Below are 23,500 nucleotides of genomic sequence, written 5' to 3'. Positions count from 1 at the left end.
CTATAATTAATGGTCGATTGAGGAGGAAGAAACCCGATTGAAGCAATCCACTTCGAGTGGGGGGAGGCACGCTAGAGAGGGCGCAGCGACGAGGGAGGTGAAGCGCGCGGTGGGGGGAGAAGCGAACGAGGTTTAGTGTGCAATGGGGGCAGAAGCGACAACAGAGGTGAAGCGCGTGGCAGGGGAAGTAGCGGCGCAACAGGGGGAGGCGCGCGGGAGGGAGGTCTTGGTATATATATTATACACATATATATTTATAAAAAAAATACATATATACTTTTTGTATATAATTATATAAGTAAAATTAAATATGGACCATTCGTCTATATAGATAAGATCCTATGGTTGATAATAAAAAAGTACAAAAATAGAAAAAGAAAATAGCGCTTGTGTTACACCCAAAATTATAATATTTTTTTAGTTTCGAACAACGCCTTTTTAGTCCGAAAATTTCAATACACGTGACTGTTTGGGATTAAAAATACGTGATTATGAGTTTTATGGTACTAAAAGCAACAATTATCAAAATTGTGGTATCAAAACAAATTCTACTCATATTTTATGAAATTAAAAAGTATTTTGCCCTTTATTTTTTAGATAGGGGTGTGTTTTGTCATTTTCAGCTAATTACATATGAGGATAAATTGCAATATGCCCTTTAAATACAACCTTAATCGCCTATATACAATTGGCCGTAGCAAGGCAAAAAAACGTAAAGCATACTAATATTTTCTTTGGTTTGCTTTGTTTCTCTTGCCTAGAACCTTCTTCACTTCTGCCGTCGTGAATTGCAAGGTGCCCACCTTTAGTTTGAACAATCATTAACTGATTTATTTCATTGAAAACTTGTGCTCAATTAAAACAACAAAGACGATGCACTGTGAGGAAGCCATGGAAATCTAAAAGCTTAAGAACCTGGAATTGAAGTGATAAAACAAAACAAAACACCTTTTTTGGTTATTTTTATTTATCATTTTGGCAAAATCAAATCCTTCATATATACAATAATATTATGTTGGTACATGGAATTAAGGGTGAAAGTAGCCCATATCATATATCAGTACCGCTTAATATTGCAAAAGGTAATGAATTAACATCTCGATCCATAAAAAGTTGAAGTTTTTATATAAATCCCAATTATTGTATTTGCTTAAAGACCCAAGGTCGTGAGCTTGTCGGACTTATAATGCTTTAATTTGGCGTATACATGTGTCTAGTTCATTACCTTTGCTTGAATTGAGTTTATCCACTTGAAAAAGTACATGTTTGTAAACCGACAAGCTGTAATATATATAAAAAATGTTTTAATTTCATGGATACTTTTTTACGATTAAAAGAAATGTATCTCATTTTAAAAGCAAAATATATATATAGAGAAATTAGTACATGCATGTAATGTGCAGTGATCATATATAGCTAGTACCATATACGATCAATCATACATATAATTATTATTATTTTATTATAATATTTAGCGATTATGATAAATATTTTAAATGGAGCGACATGAGTTGACCTTCTAATTAAGAGCATGAGTGCAGGGTGCAGTGAGGAAGGAGGAAGGCATATATATATATATATGTATGTTAGAGTCCTGTGATGAATGATGAAAAGCGCCTATGATGAGTGATGACCGGCAGCTGCACAATTGACGCAAGCAACAGCTCCTCAAAATGCAATCTCTGCAGCATCTCTCATGTCTTCTTTCTTGTGACAATATATATATATATATATATATATAGAATTCACAGGATGTATTATATAATTAATGTTGTGCTAGGTAGCAGCTCATTCCATTAATCCCAGTGATTAGATAAAATATATTAACTTGGGTTTATGTATGATGAGAATGGTATGTAATGGGGGAGAGTCGAGCCCACTTTTGAATAATGTGAGACAACAGAACAGATGGGGCAGCTGGAGCATCCTTTCTCTTTCTGCTACTCCTCATGACCTTTTTCTTAGACGAAATCCTGATAGATGTGCATGAAAATGACCCATCCCCAATAGAATTTTTTGGCAATTGCAACAGGCTAATATTTTCAACCAGTTTATGATCACAAGGGTAGAGAAAGAAGCAGACAAGTGGGGGATACGCTCCACGATACATATATATATAAATTAAACCAGAATGAATGATGGTGCAATAGGTGCATCAATTGGGGAACATTGACAAGTACGGTTTGATGGTTCCCAAAACTATGCTGCTTGATGGTGATCATGACTTTTTGTAGTTGGATTTTTGTTATATATCTGTGTGTGTGTGGCGGACATTAATGAGATACATACAGAGTTTTGGACACTGTGGGTGCTGTGCTTTTATATATATATGTTTGCGATCGATCATGGTGGGGACTGATCCATGGCGATCGAGTACTTTGCTGAATTTTGTGGCATGTGGGGTAGCCCACTACAGCAAAGTCAACTCCGTTTGCAAGAAAGAGTACTGGGTCTGGCTATGCAAACAACACATTATAAATACTGACCCATCTCCACTTGGGAGTTCGTCTGAGAGTCAGTTTTGAATGGAGAAAGGAAAGATGAGGTAGATATATACATATATATATATATATAGGTAGATTTTGGGGTTTGATTTTCTCAAAGCATGCAATAATATTGCATGTGCTTCTATCTGTTTCCTTTTTAATTTGTGAAGAGGGGAGAGGAGACTGGGGACTGGAGACTGCTGCGTGTTAATTCTGTTTACACTGAAAAACAGATCTAGCTAGCTAGTAGAAAGAAACCAGAGCACATGGATAGGGAAGAGAGAGGAGGGGATTCCAAAGGATCATCAGATCAATCTCTTCAAACCTCTGTTGATTGGAGAGGGAGACCTTGCAAACCTAATACACATGGTGGAATGACTGCTGCTCTTTTCATTTTAGGTCTCTCCATTTCTTCATCAATTCCTTCATCTCTTTCTCCATCTCTATCCCTCTCTACACACACTCACAAACATTAGATGCAGTAGCATATATACATCAATATAAATGCCCATCCTCCATTTCAACTGTTTCTTTACTTGCTTAATTCATTTGTTTTCTCATTTCTGATCACTCTATTTAGTGTGTTATATATATGCAAGAGGATTTGAGTAAACACATCTGATTACAACTCTTTGTCAATGATTAGTAGGCCTATATATGCACTCATCATGAATCAAGCAATGCTCTTGCCAGTATATATTTTACTGGCTAGCTTGAAATTTGAGTGGAGACTTAATTAGTCTCTAGAGGCCACGCACTGGAGTGAGAGAGTGTGTGGCACTACCTAGCTATCTTAATGTAGGTAGCTGTGAGTGAGTGCTCATCAGCCACTCAAATTATATATATATATATATATATATATATGCATACCACTAACTTGTAAGGAAACCATTCATATATAACAAATTAATTAATTTATTATAAGGTATGCAGTGTAAATTACTATTTGTTGGTGAATGGTCAGGACTTCAAGCGTTCGAGATGATGGCAATTGCTGGTGTTGGGAATAACCTGATAACCTATGTGTTCAATGAGATGCACTTTCCTTTGTCAAAGTCGGCAAACACGGTCACAAACTTTGTTGGCACTGTGTTTCTGCTATCCCTCTTCGGTGGCTTCCTCTCCGATTCTTATCTCGGGAGCTTCTGGACCATGCTCATCTTTGGATTCGTCGAGCTCTCAGTAAGTCAATTATTTATATTAATTAATGTTGCATGCTCTCCTCGATCGTCAAGCAATATCCTATATATATATATATGACTTATTACCGCTCCGTGGTCGGACAGGGATTCGTATTACTGTCGATTCAAGCCCATGTTGCGGAACTTCGGCCTCCAAAGTGCAGCATGGGTAGTCCAAGGGGTGGTTGCGAGGAAGCGAAAGGTTACAAGGCCTGGATATTCTATGGGGCGCTCTACCTGGTGGCTTTGGGGAGCGGGTGTTTGAAGCCCAACATTATTTCTCATGGAGCAGATCAGTTCCCAAAGCACGACTCGAAGCAATCCAAGAAGCTCTCCACTTTCTTCAACTCCGCATATTTCGCTTTCTGCACCGGTGAGCTTCTCGCCCTCACTCTTCTCGTGTGGGTTCAAACCCATTCTGGCATGGATGTCGGCTTCGGAGTTTCTGCGGCTGCCATGGCTGTCGGCTTAATTTGCTTGATTTCCGGATCCCTCATTTACAGAAATAGCCCACCCCGTGGAAGTATATTCACACCAATTGCGCAGGTAATTAATCATTAATGATTCTTCTTCTATTCCTATCGTATGTATGGTGTAGAGTGTGGAGTTGAATTCCGTCCCTTAAGAAGTTGGTCTTTTCACGGACAATCTCATTCAGTATCGTTTTTGGAAAGGTTTTCGTAGCAGCAATTTCAAAGAGAAAGCAAATCTGCCCGTCAAATTCGGAGATGCTGCATCGAAGCGAGATGTTAGACCCTCAAAATCCATCTAGGACGATATCTAACAATGTCACGCTAATTCACACTGAAAAGTTCAGGTGGGATACATATATATATATATATATCTTCAACTGCATGGAATACTATTATACCCACTACATTAGACTAATTAAGAATTGGACTGTTGATAGCCAACTGATTAACCACAACAAGATATGAATATCATCATCATAGACACAAATTAATTAAATAAATAAAAAAAAAGAATTGAGTATCATTGATGATATACTTGTGTTTGGATATAATTAAATATTTAATATTCCCTCCCAGGTTCCTCGATAAAGCCTGCATCAAAACCGAAAACGGCGGGAATGAGATGAGGGAAAGTTCATGGAGGCTGTGCAGTGTGTCACAAGTGGAGCAAGTTAAAATACTTGTATCTGTGGTGCCAATATTTGCTTGCACAATCATCTTCAACACCATATCGGCTCAGCTCCAAACATTCTCGGTCCAACAGGGAACTTCCATGAACACCAACCTCACTCCTAATTTCCGAATCCCACCTGCCTCTCTCCAGTCTATACCCTACATGATGCTCATCTTTGTGGTTCCCCTTTATGAGACTGCTTTTGTACCTCTTGCCAGGCGAATCACAGGAAATGACTCGGGAATCACCCCTCTCCAAAGAGTTGGGATAGGCCTTTTCATCGCCACTTTCTCTATGGTTTCAGCTGCAATCATCGAGCACAAGAGGAGAAACTCCGCCTTGAAGTTGAATGAAAGGCTTTCCATCTTGTGGATAGCTCCACAGTTTCTGATATTTGGGGTCTCGGAGATGTTCACAGCAGTGGGGCTCATCGAATTCTTTTATAAACAATCAATACAAGGGATGCCGTCCTTCCTGACTGCCATGACTTACTGTTCGTATTCATTTGGATTTTATCTGAGCTCCCTTTTGGTTTCTTTGGTGAACAAGGTTACTTCAAGCAGTTGGGGAGGTGGTTGGCTGAGTGAGAATGACCTGAACAAGGATAGGCTTGACCTGTTTTATTGGTTGCTAGCTGCACTCAGCCTCATCAACTTCTTCAATTACCTTTTCTGGTCCAGGTGGTATTCTTGCAATCCATCTGTATTACCTACTCCACCACGCCTGCAGCCTTCTCATGAATTAGAGTTAGACGACAAACAAAATTCCATTACTACTACTACTGCTACTGCTGCTGCTTTAAACTATAATAGCAGAAACGTAAACTAGCTACTAATTACAGCACTAGCTAGCGAGAGCAACGTACGTACGTACATCACCACCTTTAGAAATTAATACTCTTGTTTTTGTTGTCTTGCTTTATTAGTTACCAATAGCCATCGAATGGATGAGTGCTGTACCTGAAAAAGAAACCCACAGAATTAAAATTATTAATGATTAATATATATTGTAGTAATCACTTGATGCGGTTAGCTAGCTAGCAGGTCAACAATTTTATGCCTTAATTGTTTCCACATATATATATGTATATATCTTTTCTCTAATATTAATTCTTTCTTGTTAAATTGGATACTGAAGGTGAAGGGTCCCAGAAATTAGAGGAAAGTTAGGTCTAAAACCATCATCAATCAGATTCATGATCATCGCATCCATCCTTTAAACTTTACGCTCTCTACACAACAAATACAATACGTGGACTGATAATCTCAATTTTGATTCAGAATAGTATTCATGAAGTAGTGGTGGGGTATGCCTATGGTGCTTTAGCTAAAAGCAGTCTTAATTTAGAAAAGCATTTGTAATCATCTATTCATACATAGCATTACTCAACACAAGACATATTAAGTCTTGCTTTCTAACCACCCTTGAGAAAAAGGTAGTAAAAGAAAATGGCAGCAAGAAATATGTTATTGGAAGGTCCAGAATTGTGTCCCCTTCACTTCACTCTTTCACCATCACTTTTAAACATCCACAATCAAACGTGTCTCACGCATGATGTTCCTGCCCATCTCCATTAATGCAACATATACATACATGAATTACTTAACTGATTTTGATTTTCAAGGTTGTATCTCTGCTTTTGCCTTCTCCCCCTCTTATTAAATACCCTACACAGGGTAACCTATTCTCCCTTATCCATTAATTTTAAAGCCCCGCTTTTGTCAAACTTTACTCAACTACCCGATAAGGGTATAAACAATTAATATTCAAAATTAAACATCCCAAGATACATGTAAAGTAAAGGTCCAGCAGCTACCTATAGAAGCTTGAATGACTGAGGCCTTCTTGTATGCAGATACAGTCCAACACCTTTTAATTTTATCTCAGTCACCATTGATTTTTATCAAGTGTCATCCATTTTCCTCCAACGGAGTTTGTCAAACTTAATATATGTGTATTAGCGTTTCCTATATATATTGAATTGTGGACAAGTGGTTAGATAGATGCAGGGCAGAAATTCTCAACACCCCTAATTTATTCAAACCTGCTTCCAGATAATTGTTCTTGATCCAAAATCTGATTACAGATTATGGAAATTGTTGGTACAGTTGAGAGAATATTTTGAGGATGCTTATTATCCAGTCTGTTTTACATTTCATCTAACTAATTAAACATACTAAAAAATGTCCACAATTCCGATTTATGGTTTCAATCACACAATCAACCATAGATTTTGATATCTTGAGAAAGACTCAGTTCATTTCAATTACCTAACGATGCAAACCTTTATAATAGTATCATCTTGTTAGTTTACTTACACTAACATTTATTTGGCATGTCATTCAGTTACATGAAAATCCAACACCTTATTTACATTATCACAAGTACAATCACCACTTCTTCCATTAAATGGAAAGAAGGAAACACCAATTACCGGTTCCAAGTATCTACCTTCTACATCCTGTGGACATCACCAGATGGTATAAGCTCTTAATGAAAGAAAATGAATCTCTAGAATCAACTCTGTTTCCATGATTTTACCCTTTAGTTTTGACCGTTGTTTCTTGATCTTTTGCCTGATTCATACGCATCTGTAGTCATCACTAACACGGGACACATAACCAGGCCTCTGAATATTTGGGCAATGTTTTCCAAATTCTACAAATGCTAAAATTGAAACTTCCATCTGCCCCTTAAAATATGCAGAGAGGAGAGTTGATGTTAGCGTAAAACAAGAGACTGAAGGGTTTAAAATTTCGATTGTAGTTTGAAGTAGACAGTTTGTTGAAACATGAAAACAACATGATCAAACTGCCACCATATGCAAGCAAAAGTTTCATCCCATTGTCTAATAAAAGCCAGATATAGCATCTAAGTTATTCTAAATGAAGTGAAATATTTTCTTCTATTAGTTCATTTGAAAATCCTCCAACTAATAGTTGACATTTTGACCCATTTTCTTGGTGATTCTCATATATAATTGTTCATATCCTCATCTGCAGGTACTGAATTCACTAGTTTTCTTTCTTCTATTATTGCTGCAGTTCCACATACTTGTAAGAAAAGCCTATACGTATGTAGTGTTTGACATTGTGCTATATTACCGTGGATGCATTATTCTTTGCTAGTTACTGTATAGAATATGGTTTTGAATGAAGTATTTTGTTGAGCGTGTTAGCCTCATTGTTAGTTTGTGCTTAACCAAATTAAAGACCCCTGACATTGCATATGGGAATTCAATTTCATGTGGTCAGAATAATCTGGGGATAGTGGTTAATATTCTGACTGCATTAAACATTCACCGGTTGAATTTACCTGGACATGAATAATTGTGAGCCATTAATGAACCAGAATCAATGAAAATAATGGAATTCTCAGCTGTTGGCAAAATTAGCATCAGTTTTGCCTTTTTGAGATTTAGACTTGAAAATTGCTTGCTACCTTTTACAAACTGCAAATGGAAATTCTTGGGTTGTTTTCTTGCAGAAGCCCAAAAAATAGTCACCCAACATTTTATTTCCATTGCTATCTGGCTACCTGGATATCCCACATCCCCAGACGTGACATGTTAGAGAAATTATACTTGCCTTCCTCCCATTGTAGGGCTATTAAGAGCTGAAGTTTTTAATGGCTGTCAACCTTAGATCAATGTAGCTTTCTTTGCCTTAATATGTATATACTTATCTATCAAAAGGCTTCCTATACCACCAAGTATGATTACCAGGCTACGTGTAAATAATGCTGCGATACAGTTATATAATTAGTTGGAATCAGCATGACTTAAGACTTGCAGAATCACTTACCAATCCTTTCTACACTCTTACCGTACAGAACATCACAAGATCAGAAAACAATAGGGTGGTTGGAGCTGGAGGAGAAGAAGTTGAATTTCTGTATGGTGTCAATTTTTTCGCCCTTTCAGCTCAACAGCGAGAACAATAGTAATAAGAAAATGAGAGGAAAATCAGTTTCAGGGAAGGTTATCTTTGCCCTGTGTGTTGCGAGCTTTCTTGCAGGATCACTTTTTACAACACAGATGAGGCCACGCCCTTCTGACTATGCACATCACCTGATCCCAGAACAGCGGGGGAAACTTGATGCTGCTAAACATGAATGTGATCACAAGCGTGTAAGTCCAAATCAAATTTGCTTGCTACGGTCTCTGGTCTGTTTCCAAATCTGGGCAAAATGAACGTCGACCGATGGGAGACTTGATTAGTAATTAGTTATCTAAGTTTCTCTTGTTTTTATGCTTGTGTTTTCTTGGTTTGGACTCTAATAGCTAGCACCATCAATTTCTCTCTGCTTAGAAATTGGTAGAAACATATCCAAGAGACGTCATGGGGGAAGTCATCAAGACACATGAAGCTATCCAGTAAGTTTGAATAATCCTCTTCACCACTCATTGATTCTTGTCGCTTTCCACTTGTTTCTAGAAATACTTGTGATGAGAACTCAACTAGACCTTAATCAAGCAGATCACTAGATAGAAGTATATCGACATTGGAGATGGAACTGGCAGCAGTGCGTACAAACAAGATGACTGGACAAGGGGCACGAGAAAGGACGTCCAATCACACTACTACTCTTCGCAGAGCTTTTGTAGTAATAGGAATTAACACTGCTTTCAGCAGCAAGAAAAGAAGAGAGTCTCTTCGAGAGACATGGATGCTCAAAGGTCTTGTTATCATCTCTTAGCCTAAAGAAGCCTAGTTAGTGCAGGATGCACAGAATTTGAGAACAATGGATCTGATGCATGCATGGTTGCAGGAGAGCAACTGAAGAAATTGGAGAAGGAGAAAGGAGTGGTGATGCGATTTGTGATAGGGCGCAGCGCGACACGTGGTGGAGTTCTTGATAGATCAATTGATGCCGAGGACGCCGAGCATGGGGACTTCCTTAGGCTGAACCATGTTGAGGGCTACCACCAGCTTTCTACTAAAACTCGATTGTTTTTCTCCACAGCTGTCACAATCTGGAACGCAGAATTCTATGTTAAGGTTGATGATGATGTTCATGTGAATTTGGGTAAGTAGGCAATGAATTCCCAGTTTCTAAAGGGTGGGGCGGGCGTGCATGTATTACTTGATGTTTCATGTGCAGGTATGCTGGTGAGCACGCTGGCAAAGCACAGATCTAAGTCAAGGATTTATATTGGATGCATGAAGTCTGGACCCGTCCTTTCTCAGAAGTGAGTAAACAACAAAGTTGAAGAAGAGAATATATTTATGAGAGGAATTGAACTCATGATGTTAATTGTATGATTTGGCAGAGGAGTTAAGTATCACGAGCCAGAGTACTGGAAATTTGGGGAAGAAGGGAACAAATATTTCAGGCATGCGACAGGTCAAATATATGCAATCTCCAAGGACCTGGCTACTTATATTTCCATCAATTCGTAAGTCATGTTCATTGTTGCTAGCTAGGCATGAATTAATGAATTAGCGACTACTAGTTTGGTTCAATTGTGTAATTGGAGGAATGAAATTGACATGACAGAGGCATGTTACACACATATGCGAATGAGGACGTTTCTTTAGGTTCATGGCTGATTGGATTGGAAGTCCAACATGTGGACGAGCACTCTATGTGCTGTGGAACGCCTCCAGGTACCAACCCCATGAGACAACTGGTTTGATTATTTCAGTAATGATATGAGCTAGCTCCATTGACAACTTTAGTAATGATTGTTTTTTTTCCTGCATAGTAGATTGCGAGTTTAAATCGGAGGCAGGGAACCTTTGCGTGGCATCTTTTGATTGGCAATGCAGTGGGATATGCAAATCAGTAGAGAGAATGAAGAAAGTGCACAGCGCATGCGGAGAGGGTGATGGAGCTATTTGGAATGTTGATTTCTAAAGAGGGAAGGAATGGCAGATATATGAAGCATTAATTACTAACTAGTAGTGATAGTACTATATACAGAGGGGAGGGGAGGGAGGAAGGAAGGAAGGAAATGCGGCTCTAGCTCACAAAAACAAAAATGCTGTTAGAATTGGGGGTTCAATACTCATTTTTACTTTATGCTTAAATAAATATCCCACATCATCAATCCATCTATCTCCCATCCTTGTGCTTTTCTTTTTCTATCCGCTTTAATTCTTTTTGTATAGGATGGATGAGTAATTGGTAACATATGCATATGAGATGCGATGAAATTTGGTGGAGGGGAAGGGATGGATATCAAAGGGACATGCTATGGCAATTGGCAAATGGCAAATGCAAATGTGCATTCAGCTGCTGCAATATGGATTTAGTTTAGACCTCATCAAATTCAAAACCTGCTTTGAATTGTTAATATAAATAATTATGCATAATAAGTTAACCGTCCATTTATAATAATATGAGAATCCCAAGATAGAAGGTTAGCATGCAGATGCAGTTTGTTTCATTATTCTTTTGCCTTGCTTTACGAGCAATCAAATATCCCCCTACACGGAAAATTCACTTTGTTTTTCTCCTCCTCGGGATTGTTTCTCCTACTATTTATTTATTTATTAATAAGCTGTATGCATGTAGGAGATGGATACAACCCCACAAACCCTTTTCGGAATGCACCATATATATTCTTCCTTTGACTTTCACTTTCACTTTTTTCTTTTCCTTCCTTACTTCTCTTTTTCCTCAATTCATTAATTAACTGCACTATTTTCTTTTTTCTTTTACGTCCCAAAACTAAATTATTAATTAATTCTACCTTTAAATTATTAGTTCCCATATCCAATAATGTCTCTCTATTTCAAAATTCTGAATATTTCTCACCAAACATATATACATATAGATTAATTTATTATCAATCATTAAATTAATTAATGTTTCATAAATACATTTGATGATCCTTTAATTATATACAAGAAAATATGAGAAAATTATATATAAAGCGCGTGCGTGCTAGTGCGCGTGGGCATAACAGTTGTATTAGAGGGCTGTCCACTCTAGCTTTAACTTGATTTTTACGTTAGCTTTAAGCAGTCCCTGCGGCGGCGTCACCGGCCGTCAACTATCTCTCCGCACAATACAATAACCTCGTTGACAGTTGAAACTTTTAAGCATATATATGAATTGAAATGGAGAAGTCTGTATTTATACATATATATATATATGGCAGGTATATTAATTGGATTCTGATGATGATGATGAGAATTAGAAATTATTAGAAAGAGATCGATCGAGAGAGTCAGGAGCTTGCGGGTGCGCGGGTGCATGCACCTTAATTAATGCTAATAGCTGCAGCAGGCAGTTTGTGTAACTAGCTAGCTGATATGGCTGCCGGAGGTTCATCTGGAGGTGGTGGAGTTCCCCCAGGATTCAGGTTTCACCCGACGGACGAGGAGCTTCTGCACTTCTACTTGAAGAAGAAAGTTTCATTTCAGAAGTTTGACATGGAGGTCATAAGGGAAGTGGATTTGAATAAGATAGAACCCTGGGAGCTACAAGGTCTGTTTATTTCCTCACTCACTCCATCATTCTTAATTATGCTATCTAAACTATAATATATATATAATATGCATCGCAGTTCATCATTTATTACATATATGTATATATATATATATATATATCATGTTCTAATGGAATTCTAATGAAGAAAAACAAAAACAATATATCCTTCCCAAATTAATATATATGGGAGATGAAAGGTCAAAACATAGTTGGTCTCATGCACGTATAACCATACCTATGCTTACTGAATATTTCTCTCAATAATTATAGACAGTACGTATAAATGTTTATATGGTTTTTACATTGACATATATATATATATATTCATATATTTACAGTAAAAAACTTCAAGGTTTTGTGTGAATTAATTTATATCATTTTTTCCTTAAAATGGCGTGTCATGTAATATATTACGTACACGAGATCGAGTTACATATTTTAATTAATTGTATGTTAAACTCTTGAGCTAGCCAGCTCTTCCAATTAGTAAAATTAATTAAATAAGAGGTGAATAATATTTGAACTACTCATATATGGCATGGGCATGCGCAGAGAAGGATCATCAAGGATGAAAAATCCTCGTAAAAACTGTGAAAAATCATATCACCTCTCTTATAGTTAATTCCGACAAGTATATATTCAAGTCTACTTAATTTTTACATGAACTAATCGTGGATTCTATATATGTTTACATAAAATTAGTTAGATCTTGTCCCTCGCTATCTGTATTTGATCTTTTTGCCATACATATGATGATTCATTAATTGTATTAATTCAGTATATTATAAAAGTAATTGACCATGTAATGAAATATATTTATGAGGAATATAAAATTAAAATGATGTGGAATCCGGATGGGATCCATACTGCAGAGAGGTGTAAGATCGGGTCAACCCCACAAAACGAATGGTACTTTTTCAGCCACAAAGACAGAAAATATCCAACAGGTTCGCGGACAAACAGGGCCACAAGTGCGGGATTCTGGAAAGCTACAGGCAGGGACAAATGCATAAGGAACAGCTTCAAGAAGATTGGAATGAGGAAAACCCTTGTTTTCTACCGTGGTAGAGCTCCTCACGGCCAAAAGACTGATTGGATTATGCATGAATACAGGCTTGAAGATTCTGATAATGATCCTCAGCCCACTGTAAGTCTAATCTATATATATATATACTCCACACACAAAACACAAGTCTTCATGTGTATATATATATTTCATGCATCCATATATATTCTCATGATGATCAGGAGGATGGATGGGTTGTTTGTCGAGTATTCAAGAAGAAGAATCTATTCAAAGTTGGGAATAATGAAGGTGGAAGCCACATTAATGGTGGGATGAGCACGATGAACAGTTGCGATCAGCTCAACATGAGCAGTGTCAGTGCATCAACCAGCTGCACCCAATCTCGATCCCTCGTCACACAAAGAAACAACAATGCTAGTATTAATCAGTATTTGCTGCATCCACACCACGCTGATCTTAACTATTCCCACATCCCAGTGCCCCCTCATCATCAATATCCACAACTTGAAGCCCAGAATTTCATTTCCACCCACAACCACATTAAGCCATTAATGTTGACGTCTACCACCAGTAATTACGATCATCATCTCAATTTATCAGCTCTTCCTTCTACAACGTCTACAGATTATGACCATCACCAGTCCTCTGCTGTGATCACGAGTATGCAGGTAAAACAGTTCATGTCGTCCAACGCCAACACCAGCACCAGAGATGATTGTGAGAGCGCAAGTCCAGCACCTGCTTACCAAGCTTCTTGCGAGCCCGGATTAGAGTGCAATCAATCGTCTCAACCCATGGTACCCAGGGATGATCAGAATTTGAACGACTGGGATCGCCTTGTAATTACTACTTCTCACCATCAGGACGCAAATCCCACCTCCTCCCTCAACCAAATCAATCCATTATCTCTCCGAAGTGAGATGGACTTCTGGGCTTATGGCAAGTAGTGCTTTCTTCATTTACACGCTCTCCAAATTTCCGTTGATGGCAAGGAACCAAAACTAAAAAGTCGTTTACATGGTCGTTTAACATTATGTGCTCTATTTTTTCTTTTTCTTTTTTTGTATTTAATTCGATTGGATCATATGGTTATTTGATAATGCTGTGATAAAGGTCCTAAGTTGTTACATTCTTTAACTAGTGTACTTTGCATTCCAACCTCCTGCAATATAAACACTATATTATTTGAAAATTTCAGGAATCCTATAAAATCGTTCCACTATATAATAAATTATCTCTTACCTTTCGAAGAAAGTAACGAATTAATGAACTCGATCAGTCAACTTACACATAGGATTCCGTTTATACGGCCGAATTTTGAGGCCAGATATTGATCAAGTGACATCAGCTTGTAATGGATCGGGTAAAGATGGTTCCAAATCAGGTAAGTTAATTATGCGCTTAATATAGTTGTGTCAAGCTAGCTAGGGGCAAGTGGGGGGAATTTACCTTGTTTGCTTGCAACATTTTGCAGCAGGGCTCACAGCTCAGGAGCTCTACATGTGTAAAAATATATAGGTGGGGTCTCCAAATACAACCATATTGGTTAAGTGCCTTGAAATGTCTCATCGGATTATACAATATCCAAGTTTCAGAAAAGAATGGCATATACAAATTACAGAGTAGGAGCTCTTTCTGCTGATCCGGCAATAACAGTTAGCAAATTGTTGCCGAAAGGATCGCTCAGATGTGCTGCAAGGTTTTCAACAGGACCTTTTCCAGTGACGTATGCCTGGAGGAAGAAGCCAAGCATAGCAAACATGGCCAGTCTACCATTCTTGATTTCCTTCACCTTCAATAATGCAGCTTGGTCTGGATCATTTGCGAGCCCCAATGGATCAAAAGGACCACCGGGGTGAAGCTTGTCCTCCAGATCCTACACAATTTATTTCCAATGTCACGTACACACACAAAAATAATGATAAAGTCACGACATTTACATTTTAAATGAAAGGATTGAAAGAAGGTTTTTGACGTACCAAGCCATTTATAATTCTGTAATATTCTGCACCCCCAACCAGTACAACCTCAGCAACCACAGCAACAACAAGGTTAATGGGGATGTTCTTTCCAAAATAATTCAGGGTGTTCCCGTCAAGAAGCAGAGCACCAGTCTACATACATAGAAACACAATAGGTTACTAATAAAATATAACTCCTCCGATTGAGCAAATTATGCAAAGCTTCTATGTAAGTATGACTTCGCTTGGTGTGGAGAATCTGAAGATAATTAGGATGAAATTATTCTATGGGAAGGAAAGTACAGCAAAAGGCTGGTCCAAAATCACATTAAAAAACTTTACACTAGCCAGGATTAGCATAGTGAAGTGAAAATGTAAAGGAGAAAAAGAAAAATTGCATCGGTTATGCTTTTCTTCTTTATTTTCCTTTTTAAGAACATGGCCGACACGAAAAGTACCTTGAACCAAACAGCTTCGGGTCCACAATTGGCACCAAATTTGTTGAAGGCCTCAGGGATGACAAAACCAGCAGCACCAAGCATGGCCCATCGAGCGTGAATGAGCTCATATGCTTGATATCTATATCCAAAACCTCCAAAATTTCAGTTATTTTACTAGTAATTCGGTTATTTTACTCATGAAAAATCATGTGATATAAAAAGAGATACCGGACAGCTGATTCACTTACTTGGCGAAGTCCTCAGGTTTTTTGCTGAGGCCAAAGGGATCATATCCATAGCTGCATTTTGGAAAGAATGATGTACACATATAATTAGAGCCAGGCTGACACTCTGACTTTCATCAAGGGAGGAAAAATGAAACTTACTCTCCAGGTACTTCTCCTGTCAGGTATTCGGGGATTTCTGATCTGTCCAACAGCCCCTCAGGCAAGAAAATCCTCCTGTCAGGCCCTAAAAATGCAACAGAAAAAATTAATATATATTCCAGATTAATATTAAAGAATAAAGAATGAATGAGGAATTCATGGAGGAAACATGATGATAACTTACCGTACCACTTGGCGAGCTCCTCATTGGCTGGGGCGACGGCAGCTGGCTTGGACTTAGGAGCAGGTGCAGCTGGCTTCTTCTTGGAGAAAAGGGCCACAGTTCTGAAAGTGGCGGGGCTAGAGGGAGTTGGAGCCGACCTGGATGCACTGGTGAAGCCGAGGGGGTTACCGAGCATCTCGGACACGCCAATTGAGGCCGCAAGAGAAGCCATTTTCAGGGAGTGGGTTGATGAGATGGGAATCGGATTCAGAGTGGAGCTCAAACTGAAATTCCGAAATGCTAACTAAAAAGCTATCATATGTGGATGTAAACGAGCCAAGTAGGATTCTGCTTCTTGGGCTTTGATTGGTCCGCGCAGAAGATGCGCAATCTGATTGAGTTATTCGATAGGGTGGACGTGATGAGGTTGCAGATTATGGTGCTGAGGTGGAATATCACCCTTCATTTTTCTCTTCCCTTAGGATAACGAGTGCTATCCACATTCTTACATTACATAGTCATCTTCTCTCTTCTTCTCATCTCCATGCACTTGTTTTTTATTATTTACTATCTTTTTCTCTGGGGTTTACCTTTTCTTGAATTTCATTTCGCCCCCTCGACTATGCACGTCGTGTCACTTTACCACTTCAAATTATGAAGAAGTATGTTTTGCCCTCTTCAACCAAGATTATATAATTAAGTTGACAATTTCTATCATATCAACCCTTTCAAATAATTTGGAAAATGTTTAAGTTCAAAGGTTGAAATTTAAAATTGTCGTTTGAATTTATTTAATAAATATAAGCTACTAAATTAGACTAGACCTACTATAAATAATATAGTTGAATTTTATGAGTAGGTAATTATTTAATATATATTTTCATCTAATAAATATATAAGGCCTAATTAGTTGCTATGTATTTAATTATCATAAAGTTGATACGGCTGAAATCATCTTTTTCTGGAAGTAGTGTGTAAAATATAGTCGTAAAACAATTATAAAAATCATTGTAGCTTTTCTTAAATGTATCAACACCTGTAACAATTATTTATGACAATCAAGAAATTAGTAAGTTATCGAATAAAATTATTTTTATATAGTAAACTAACTAAAATGCGTTTGCCGCACATAAAATTCAACTGTCAAGATTCATGCATGTATTGTTGGCTTGAGAAACATTTTCAAAGAAAAATAAACATCTCTTGCCGGACATGGTAAAATCACAACTTCCCAAGTTAAGTGAAGGCCTAGGTGTTTGCCATCACAGCACAAGTCACCTTAAATCCAGTCTTCCCCCAAGAAAAGTTTTGCGGTTGGCAGGAAAAAGACCACACAAGAAAAGATGTTCAGAGTTCTCATTGTTGTTTCAGCAGAAGACACAATGAGTCTAAAGAGGAAATAACCAATACTGCTGTCACTGGGTCTGTTACTTTGCTGTGAGACAGACTTCAATTGAAATGATGTTTTTGGGAGGTTTGATAATCCATTCAATGATGTTATTCCTGAAAATTCCCACTACCTCGTATACCTAATGCATGCACTTATCAAATTATACAAGCATATAAATGGGGTTGAAACCTACATTAATCTGGAAACAGTACCACTAGGAGTCACAGCTAACGCATAGGATTCAGGTATATAGATTTACATACCAAGTGAGCTCATGAACCTAAAAGCAATTTTGCACACTTGACTCTTCTATACAACGTAAATCAATTTTATAGCCGGTACCAATTGAGACCTCAGTATCTTCTCCACTTGTCCACCTCTCTTGATGTTTCTTGAATTAGCTTCTTCACACTTAAGACAAACTCATCGACAAGAGCACCAATTTCATGCCTGACATCAAGAACCCACATCATTCATAATGTTGAGAAAAGAAGCTGAACATTAATCTGGCTTGGAAGAAAAGTCAAAACTATATTGATACTTTAACTTGTTCCTGCAGTGCACAAAAACCCAATTTTTTTGTTACATTTAAGAACTCTTAATACAGCAGTTTGGCAGAAAAATCCTAGCAGCACTTAGTACAATATTGACAAACATCAGTCACAACCCTATTTGAAAAAAATTGTGATGATAATTGTCCATACTAGAACTATATTCTTCTAATACAACTTCTTCATAGGATACAAAGTGAGTGTTTCAGTATACTAGAGTTAATATTGTGTACATTTCATCAAAATTCTGAAGATAATGGTTTGGAAGACATATCCCTGGCTTTAATGAAACTTTAGCAAATATAGTCATGACCCTATTTGATTTGTTACTTAGTGAGAGAATGATTATTTGCGTAGACTTCTAGGTAAAGATTTAAAAATAAAAATTAATTGTATAATTGTTATCAAAGACATAAACTTAGAAATCAAAGTTGTACTTGTTCACACTTTTTGTGCTCCAAATGGAATAACTCGGAACTCTTTTGGTCATGGTCTCTAAAATTGACATACAACCATGAAAGTTCGACTCTCTGTAAAATTATTTGACAAGGCAACTGATGAAAAATCAGAGTGAACTGTTCAAAGTTAAAAATTTATTGGTACCCGTATTTCACCAATAATGTCAGGATGGTACTTGGAGCATTTGCCCGACTTAATTGGAACACTAATTATACCATAATTGTCAAAACGGTTACTTCTGGATCATTTGATCCTTTCCATTATAGGTTATATAAAGATTGTTGTACTACCACATAACATTATGAAAGCCACCAAATATAATCAAAATCTGAAACTTGCACATATGCAATATTAGAATAAACATTTAAATAATTTCCAAATCGTACGAATAAGATTGACATTCCCGTAAGATGACAAATTTTGATTATTTTAGTGATTCATAGATGAAAAAAAATTTCTGAATATCTTATAACAATGACAGATTTAGGAATTTTGTTCATACGTATATAAAACTCAGTAGTGGAAGATAGTGCTATACACTAGCTTTTGCAGCCTTCACCTACTCTGCTGCCAAGACTGGCAATACTAACAGACAGCGGGCTATCCAGATACCTACTTTGTAATACATTCCCTTCACCTATTAAAACCTAAAACAGAAACGGAGAAAACATAAGAGACACAACAGACACACAGAGTGAGACAGAGAAGAGGTTGAACTCGACGGAAACTTATAAATACCACTTCCTCTTGTGCTATGTTGTCCCAGATAACAAGTGTATTCTTAAGCTGTAAATTGGAATTATCTGTATTTCAGTGATGGCTTCAACACAATAAAATCAGATCATCCTGACTTATAGCACCACCACCAATGAACATAGCCCTGCTATATCAGCAACTAAGATAACATAATCCCATTTTCAATGTTCTCGTCTTTTTATTTCAGTAATTTGTTTATTGTTTCAAATTTCATAACCACCAACATAAGGAAGAAGGAGATATAAGAAACAAAAATTAGAAAGCTAGGGTCCATAAAACTGTCATGTGAACTTTCAAATAGATTGACATATGATTTTGTGCTTCCCCTCATGCCATGTTATCACTATCCAATAATATTGACCAATTGCTGCTGCAAGCCTGCAACTCTGAGTTTGTTTATCATGATTGAGATTAGGCATTGAAATGGTGACAAGATACTCTGAAAATGAGAGAATGGTTCTTAAGTCTCAATTACGTGATAATACATCTATATGCAACAAAATTGGAAAAGCACATGTGCAGTACAAAGACCGATATCAGGAACAGAAGATAAGACTTCATGCATTTAACCAACAGAATTTTCAAGAATCCTTGACAAAAACAGAAGTATGTCTTTTGGTGATAATTCAACAGATAGCATGATGAATAATAGCCATGTGGTTGAAGCAAGCACTTAAGGGGCCTCCAATCCTAGTGGAGGTGTTCAGTAGTCAAGGGAAATAAGAGTTTCACAAAAGGTTGTGCTTGTTAACCATGCCATTGCCAGCGGGCATCAGCAAGACAAAGAAAGATATGTCTGAATTTTTGAAGTGGGTTGTATTCTCTCTATTTTGGAAAATGGGTCAGCTGTTTATGAACCCTTATTAGGAATTAAAACACAGTTTAGCATTTCTTTGCCATTTATTAGATTACCATTTACGACATTTTGTTTCTTTCTGAAATAGGAGGATTAGGCATCTGTTCGTACTTCACGCATATTTTTTTCCAGTGTATCTACAACTTACTTGTGAATGAATCCTGCTAAAAGCTCTTTTCCAGTTCTACTAGTCATTCCTAGTTCATGTTCAGCTTACTTGTGAGAGAATCCTGCTCAAATCTCGTCTATGTGGCCATGTATCATAAGGTCCATTTATCTTGTCGGCATTTGGAAGTTCGATTCATCAAACAAAATGAAACGATTGGAAAACCATGTCCTGGAAATCTCCACATAATTACGACTAAGTCTACTATTCAGTATTTCCAATTTAAAGATTCAAATCAAACCATAGATAATTTAAGAGCTGTGAAAAATCAGAACTAATCGAATTGCAAAGAAACTTACTGCACAGGAAAATCCCCAGGGTTGTGAAAAAATTTCCCAACATTAGTATATCTGCGATTCTCATCATATGCAATCCCTCTTCCTACACCATACCCGAAACCCAAACCAACCCCACATCCAGCTCCAAGTCCAAATCCAAGCTGTAAACCGGGGATTCCTGGACCAAAGCCGGTGCCTTAATCAGGAAAAAGAAAACAGCACTCAGCCATGCGCTAGTATATTGGTAGAATAGCATGTTATTCTCTCGATCAATATTAAACACAAAATAAAAGTGGGATGTACACCTCCAATGAGTCCGATGGCGAAACCAAACCCGCAGCCAGCGCCAACGCCAAAGGCAGGTCCAAGCTTCCCCAATTGCTTGGATCTAACTGGTGGTAGCTTCCACAATAAGCCCTTCTCTTCTTCGTCCCTTCTGTTCATCTCTGTCTTTTGCAACCAGCGCAGTATACTATTAGCATGAGCAACGGAATTAGCGCCTCTTGGAGTTCAGAATTCAAGTCGTTTATGGGTGCACCTTGCTGCTGGTTTTCTACATGCCCTAAGTTCTTTAGTTGTATTTTTACTTGAGTCCATATATTCTGGGAAATTCCAGGAAGTGCCCGCTATTTTTTTTCTTCCAAGTTTATTGAACATTGACCTGACTTGAAAATTTGAACTTTTCATTATCAACACTTTCGCCTGCTTATATCTTTTGGCGGGGATTGGTTAAATAATTATTAAAATCAAATAGTATATTAATAAACCAAATTATCCCAAACCTTAAAACATAGGCAAAATCTCAATTTTGGTTCACTAGATAGGATCATTTTAAATTTGATCTCAAATTTTATGGACACAATACTTTAGGTACCAAAATCCTATTTCTTTAACAAATTTGGTCCTGTTCAGTCAACTTTTAACGGAACGACGTGTGATTAAACATGTGTCATTAATCAACTGTCATGGTGTCAAAAAAAAAAAAATTCCCTTTAGCCATTAATGTTGTTTTTTGGAGGAAAAAAAGGCATCAAATCCTTCTTCTAGCCTATTTATACATGTAGAAGGTCACAATTTATTGCCTCTTCACAACAAAAAGTTACACAATATTTTCATCTTTTTTTATCACTTTAGCTTGAAAACAATGGGTCAAAAGAGGCCACAAACATCTCAAAATACCTCAAATATTGTCACAAACATGCTCATTTGAAGACCTCCTAGACAAGTGACAATCCAAGTATGAAGTTATATACTCGTTTTGATGGAAAGGAGAAAGAGCCTATTCAATCCTAGAAGCAAATATGATCCACACTTTAAAATTGGGATGATATTTAGTGACAAAAGTGAACTTAGAAAGGTAGTTCATAGTCATTTAGTCATAGAACGAGGAGTTTAAAAATATTCAAGAATGATAAAAGAAGAGTTTATGTCAAATGCCTACGGGATAGGTGTGAATGGATGATGCATACACTTATACTTAGGGAAGAGAATATAATACAAATCAAACAATATAACCTAAGACATGAATGTGCTAGATCATTTAATGTGAAGAATGTGAATAGCAATTGGTTGTTTGCCAAATATGAAGATGACTTCAGAACAGATCCTAAAAAGGAATGTGAAGGGATTTAGAAAGAACATAATTAAAGAATTTATGTGTCATGTACCAAGAAACCAAACATATAGAGCAAAGAAACAAACACTTGAAGCAATCGAAGGCAAAACTGAAGATCAATTTAATAGTTTATGAGCTTATGCAATAGAATTAAGAAGTAGTAACCTTAGGTCCAAAGTGATGATAGTCATGACTATTAGGGATGATGGTACTGTGCAAAGAAAATTTTCTAAATTCTATGTGTGATTTAATGCTTTAATGGGAGGGTTATTATCTAGTTGTAAATCTGTGATAGGGGTGGATGGGCGTCATCTGAAGGGTTCCTATGGAGGTGTTTTGCTAACTGTACTTTGACCTAAATAATAACTTATACCCTTTGGCTCATGTTGTGGTTTCTGAGGAAATAAGAGAAGTATGGCAGTGGTTCCTAGAATTGTTGAAGAAACATAAGGGGTTAGTTTCTACATTTGAGTGTATATTCCCTGGGGCAGATAATAGATTCTGTGTAAGGAACCTACATGGCAACATGAAAACTCCTGGATTTAGAGGGTTGGCTTTCAAAAAAGAGCTGCAGAATGCTGCAAAGGCAACAACAATGCCTGGATTTAATTTTAGAGTTTAGTTGAGTGGCTAAATGAGAAGCTTTTAACACATTGGAACAGGTCATACTTTAATTGTTTTCCAAAATGTGATATGTTGTTAAACAACATTTGTGAGACATTTAACAATAATATTCTAGAGGCTAAAGAAAAATCGATCATGACCATGCTTGAATGGATTAGGAAATGGATCGTGACAAAACCATCAGATTTGAGATATAGGGACCCAGAAAATGGGAAAGGCAAAAACATCTGTCCTAAAATCAGAAAATTTATTGAAAAAATCATTGATAAAGCTGTTGATTTCATGCCAATCAAGTCAGACGATTGGCATTATAAAGTGTTCTGTTATGATGGTGATAAGTATGTTGTCAATTTTGCAAAATCACACGTGCATCTGCAGAAAATGAGATTTGATAGGCATTCCATGCAATCATAGAATGAGTGCCATCTGCAGTCAATCCCTTGACCAAGAGGATGTTGTTAATTCCTGCTAGAGTGTGGGTCGATACCTTCATTGAGGTGTACAAGCATGCCATCTTACATGTTAATGGCCCTAAGCTATTGGGAAAAAAATTGGACTTATCCCACCCCTTCCAT

At 37.3% G+C, this 23,500-nt stretch overlaps 5 protein-coding genes across 8 annotated transcripts; 3 read left to right on the top strand and 2 right to left on the bottom strand.

Annotated features, from left to right (window-relative positions):
* On the top strand, positions 2,501–5,766 carry LOC105174647 (protein NRT1/ PTR FAMILY 4.4). Its single transcript, XM_011096819.2, has 5 exons — positions 2,501–2,885; positions 3,451–3,668; positions 3,773–4,213; positions 4,342–4,484; positions 4,717–5,766. The coding sequence occupies exons 1-5, from the start codon at positions 2,753–2,755 to the stop codon at positions 5,639–5,641; spliced, it is 1,860 nt and encodes a 619-aa protein (XP_011095121.1). The 5' UTR covers positions 2,501–2,752; the 3' UTR covers positions 5,642–5,766.
* LOC105174638 (probable beta-1,3-galactosyltransferase 8) lies at positions 7,691–10,756 on the top strand. Of its 2 annotated transcripts, none has more exons than XM_011096807.2 (9): positions 7,691–7,815; positions 8,645–8,942; positions 9,124–9,188; positions 9,292–9,491; positions 9,584–9,841; positions 9,917–10,004; positions 10,086–10,211; positions 10,313–10,422; positions 10,524–10,756. In XM_011096807.2, the coding sequence occupies exons 2-9, from the start codon at positions 8,709–8,711 to the stop codon at positions 10,670–10,672; spliced, it is 1,230 nt and encodes a 409-aa protein (XP_011095109.1). In that variant the 5' UTR covers positions 7,691–7,815; positions 8,645–8,708; the 3' UTR covers positions 10,673–10,756. The 2 variants fall into 2 exon arrangements, with proteins under 2 accessions (XP_011095109.1, XP_020547667.1); XM_020692008.1 differs by having other exon boundaries at positions 10,521–10,756.
* LOC105177441 (protein BEARSKIN1) lies at positions 11,920–14,546 on the top strand. The gene is made up of 3 exons (XM_011100609.2): positions 11,920–12,250; positions 13,126–13,400; positions 13,502–14,546. The coding sequence occupies exons 1-3, from the start codon at positions 12,076–12,078 to the stop codon at positions 14,225–14,227; spliced, it is 1,176 nt and encodes a 391-aa protein (XP_011098911.1). The 5' UTR covers positions 11,920–12,075; the 3' UTR covers positions 14,228–14,546.
* On the bottom strand, positions 14,807–16,533 carry LOC105174630 (chlorophyll a-b binding protein CP26, chloroplastic). The gene is made up of 6 exons (XM_011096795.2): positions 16,252–16,533; positions 16,068–16,152; positions 15,930–15,980; positions 15,700–15,820; positions 15,260–15,394; positions 14,807–15,156 (listed from the first exon to the last, which is right to left on the bottom strand). Exons 1-6 carry the CDS (start codon positions 16,460–16,462, stop codon positions 14,896–14,898), a joined length of 864 nt encoding a protein of 287 aa, XP_011095097.1. The 5' UTR covers positions 16,463–16,533; the 3' UTR covers positions 14,807–14,895.
* On the bottom strand, positions 17,679–21,303 carry LOC105174602 (keratin-associated protein 21-1). 3 transcript variants are annotated; one of them, XM_011096759.2, is made up of 3 exons: positions 20,992–21,294; positions 20,708–20,882; positions 17,679–18,070 (listed from the first exon to the last, which is right to left on the bottom strand). In XM_011096759.2, the coding sequence occupies exons 1-3, from the start codon at positions 21,128–21,130 to the stop codon at positions 17,974–17,976; spliced, it is 411 nt and encodes a 136-aa protein (XP_011095061.1). In that variant the 5' UTR covers positions 21,131–21,294; the 3' UTR covers positions 17,679–17,973. The 3 variants fall into 3 exon arrangements, with proteins under 3 accessions (XP_011095061.1, XP_011095069.1, XP_011095085.1); XM_011096767.2 differs by having other exon boundaries at positions 18,039–18,173; positions 20,992–21,303; XM_011096783.2 differs by lacking the exon at positions 17,679–18,070 and adding an exon at positions 19,323–19,825 and having other exon boundaries at positions 20,992–21,302.

Source organism: Sesamum indicum, linkage group LG2 (assembly GCF_000512975.1).
Source record: "Sesamum indicum cultivar Zhongzhi No. 13 linkage group LG2, S_indicum_v1.0, whole genome shotgun sequence".
NCBI classification, from domain to species: domain Eukaryota; kingdom Viridiplantae; phylum Streptophyta; class Magnoliopsida; order Lamiales; family Pedaliaceae; genus Sesamum; species Sesamum indicum.
Note: the sequence above shows the minus strand (reverse complement) of the source record. Positions and strands in the feature narration are given on the sequence as shown.

Bases quoted from the DNA above. Each gene is read 5' to 3' on its own strand.
- LOC105174602 (XM_011096759.2), bottom strand. From the start codon at position 21,130: ATGAACAGAAGGGACGAAGAAGAGAAGGGCTTATTGTGGAAGCTACCA. The intron at 20,883-20,991 runs GTGTACATCCCA...TTCCTGATTAAG, and splicing joins CGCCATCGGACTCATTGGAG to GCACCGGCTTTGGTCCAGGA. The intron at 18,071-20,707 runs GTAAGTTTCTTT...TCTTGATGTCAG, and splicing joins CCTGGGGATTTTCCTGTGCA to GCATGAAATTGGTGCTCTTG.
- LOC105174647 (XM_011096819.2), top strand. From the start codon at position 2,753: ATGGATAGGGAAGAGAGAGGAGGGGATTCCAAAGGATCATCAGATCAA. The intron at 2,886-3,450 runs GTCTCTCCATTT...GTGAATGGTCAG, and splicing joins TGCTGCTCTTTTCATTTTAG to GACTTCAAGCGTTCGAGATG. The intron at 4,485-4,716 runs GTGGGATACATA...ATTCCCTCCCAG, and splicing joins ATTCACACTGAAAAGTTCAG to GTTCCTCGATAAAGCCTGCA.
- LOC105174638 (XM_020692008.1), top strand. From the start codon at position 8,709: ATGGTGTCAATTTTTTCGCCCTTTCAGCTCAACAGCGAGAACAATAGT. The intron at 8,943-9,123 runs GTAAGTCCAAAT...CTCTCTGCTTAG, and splicing joins ATGAATGTGATCACAAGCGT to AAATTGGTAGAAACATATCC. The intron at 9,842-9,916 runs GTAAGTAGGCAA...TTTCATGTGCAG, and splicing joins TGATGTTCATGTGAATTTGG to GTATGCTGGTGAGCACGCTG.
- LOC105177441 (XM_011100609.2), top strand. From the start codon at position 12,076: ATGGCTGCCGGAGGTTCATCTGGAGGTGGTGGAGTTCCCCCAGGATTC. The intron at 12,251-13,125 runs GTCTGTTTATTT...TCCATACTGCAG, and splicing joins AGAACCCTGGGAGCTACAAG to AGAGGTGTAAGATCGGGTCA. The intron at 13,401-13,501 runs GTAAGTCTAATC...CATGATGATCAG, and splicing joins ATAATGATCCTCAGCCCACT to GAGGATGGATGGGTTGTTTG.
- LOC105174630 (XM_011096795.2), bottom strand. From the start codon at position 16,462: ATGGCTTCTCTTGCGGCCTCAATTGGCGTGTCCGAGATGCTCGGTAAC. The intron at 15,981-16,067 runs GTAAGTTTCATT...TCCAAAATGCAG, and splicing joins ACAGGAGAAGTACCTGGAGA to CTATGGATATGATCCCTTTG. The intron at 15,157-15,259 runs GTACGTCAAAAA...TAAATTGTGTAG, and splicing joins ACAGAATTATAAATGGCTTG to GATCTGGAGGACAAGCTTCA.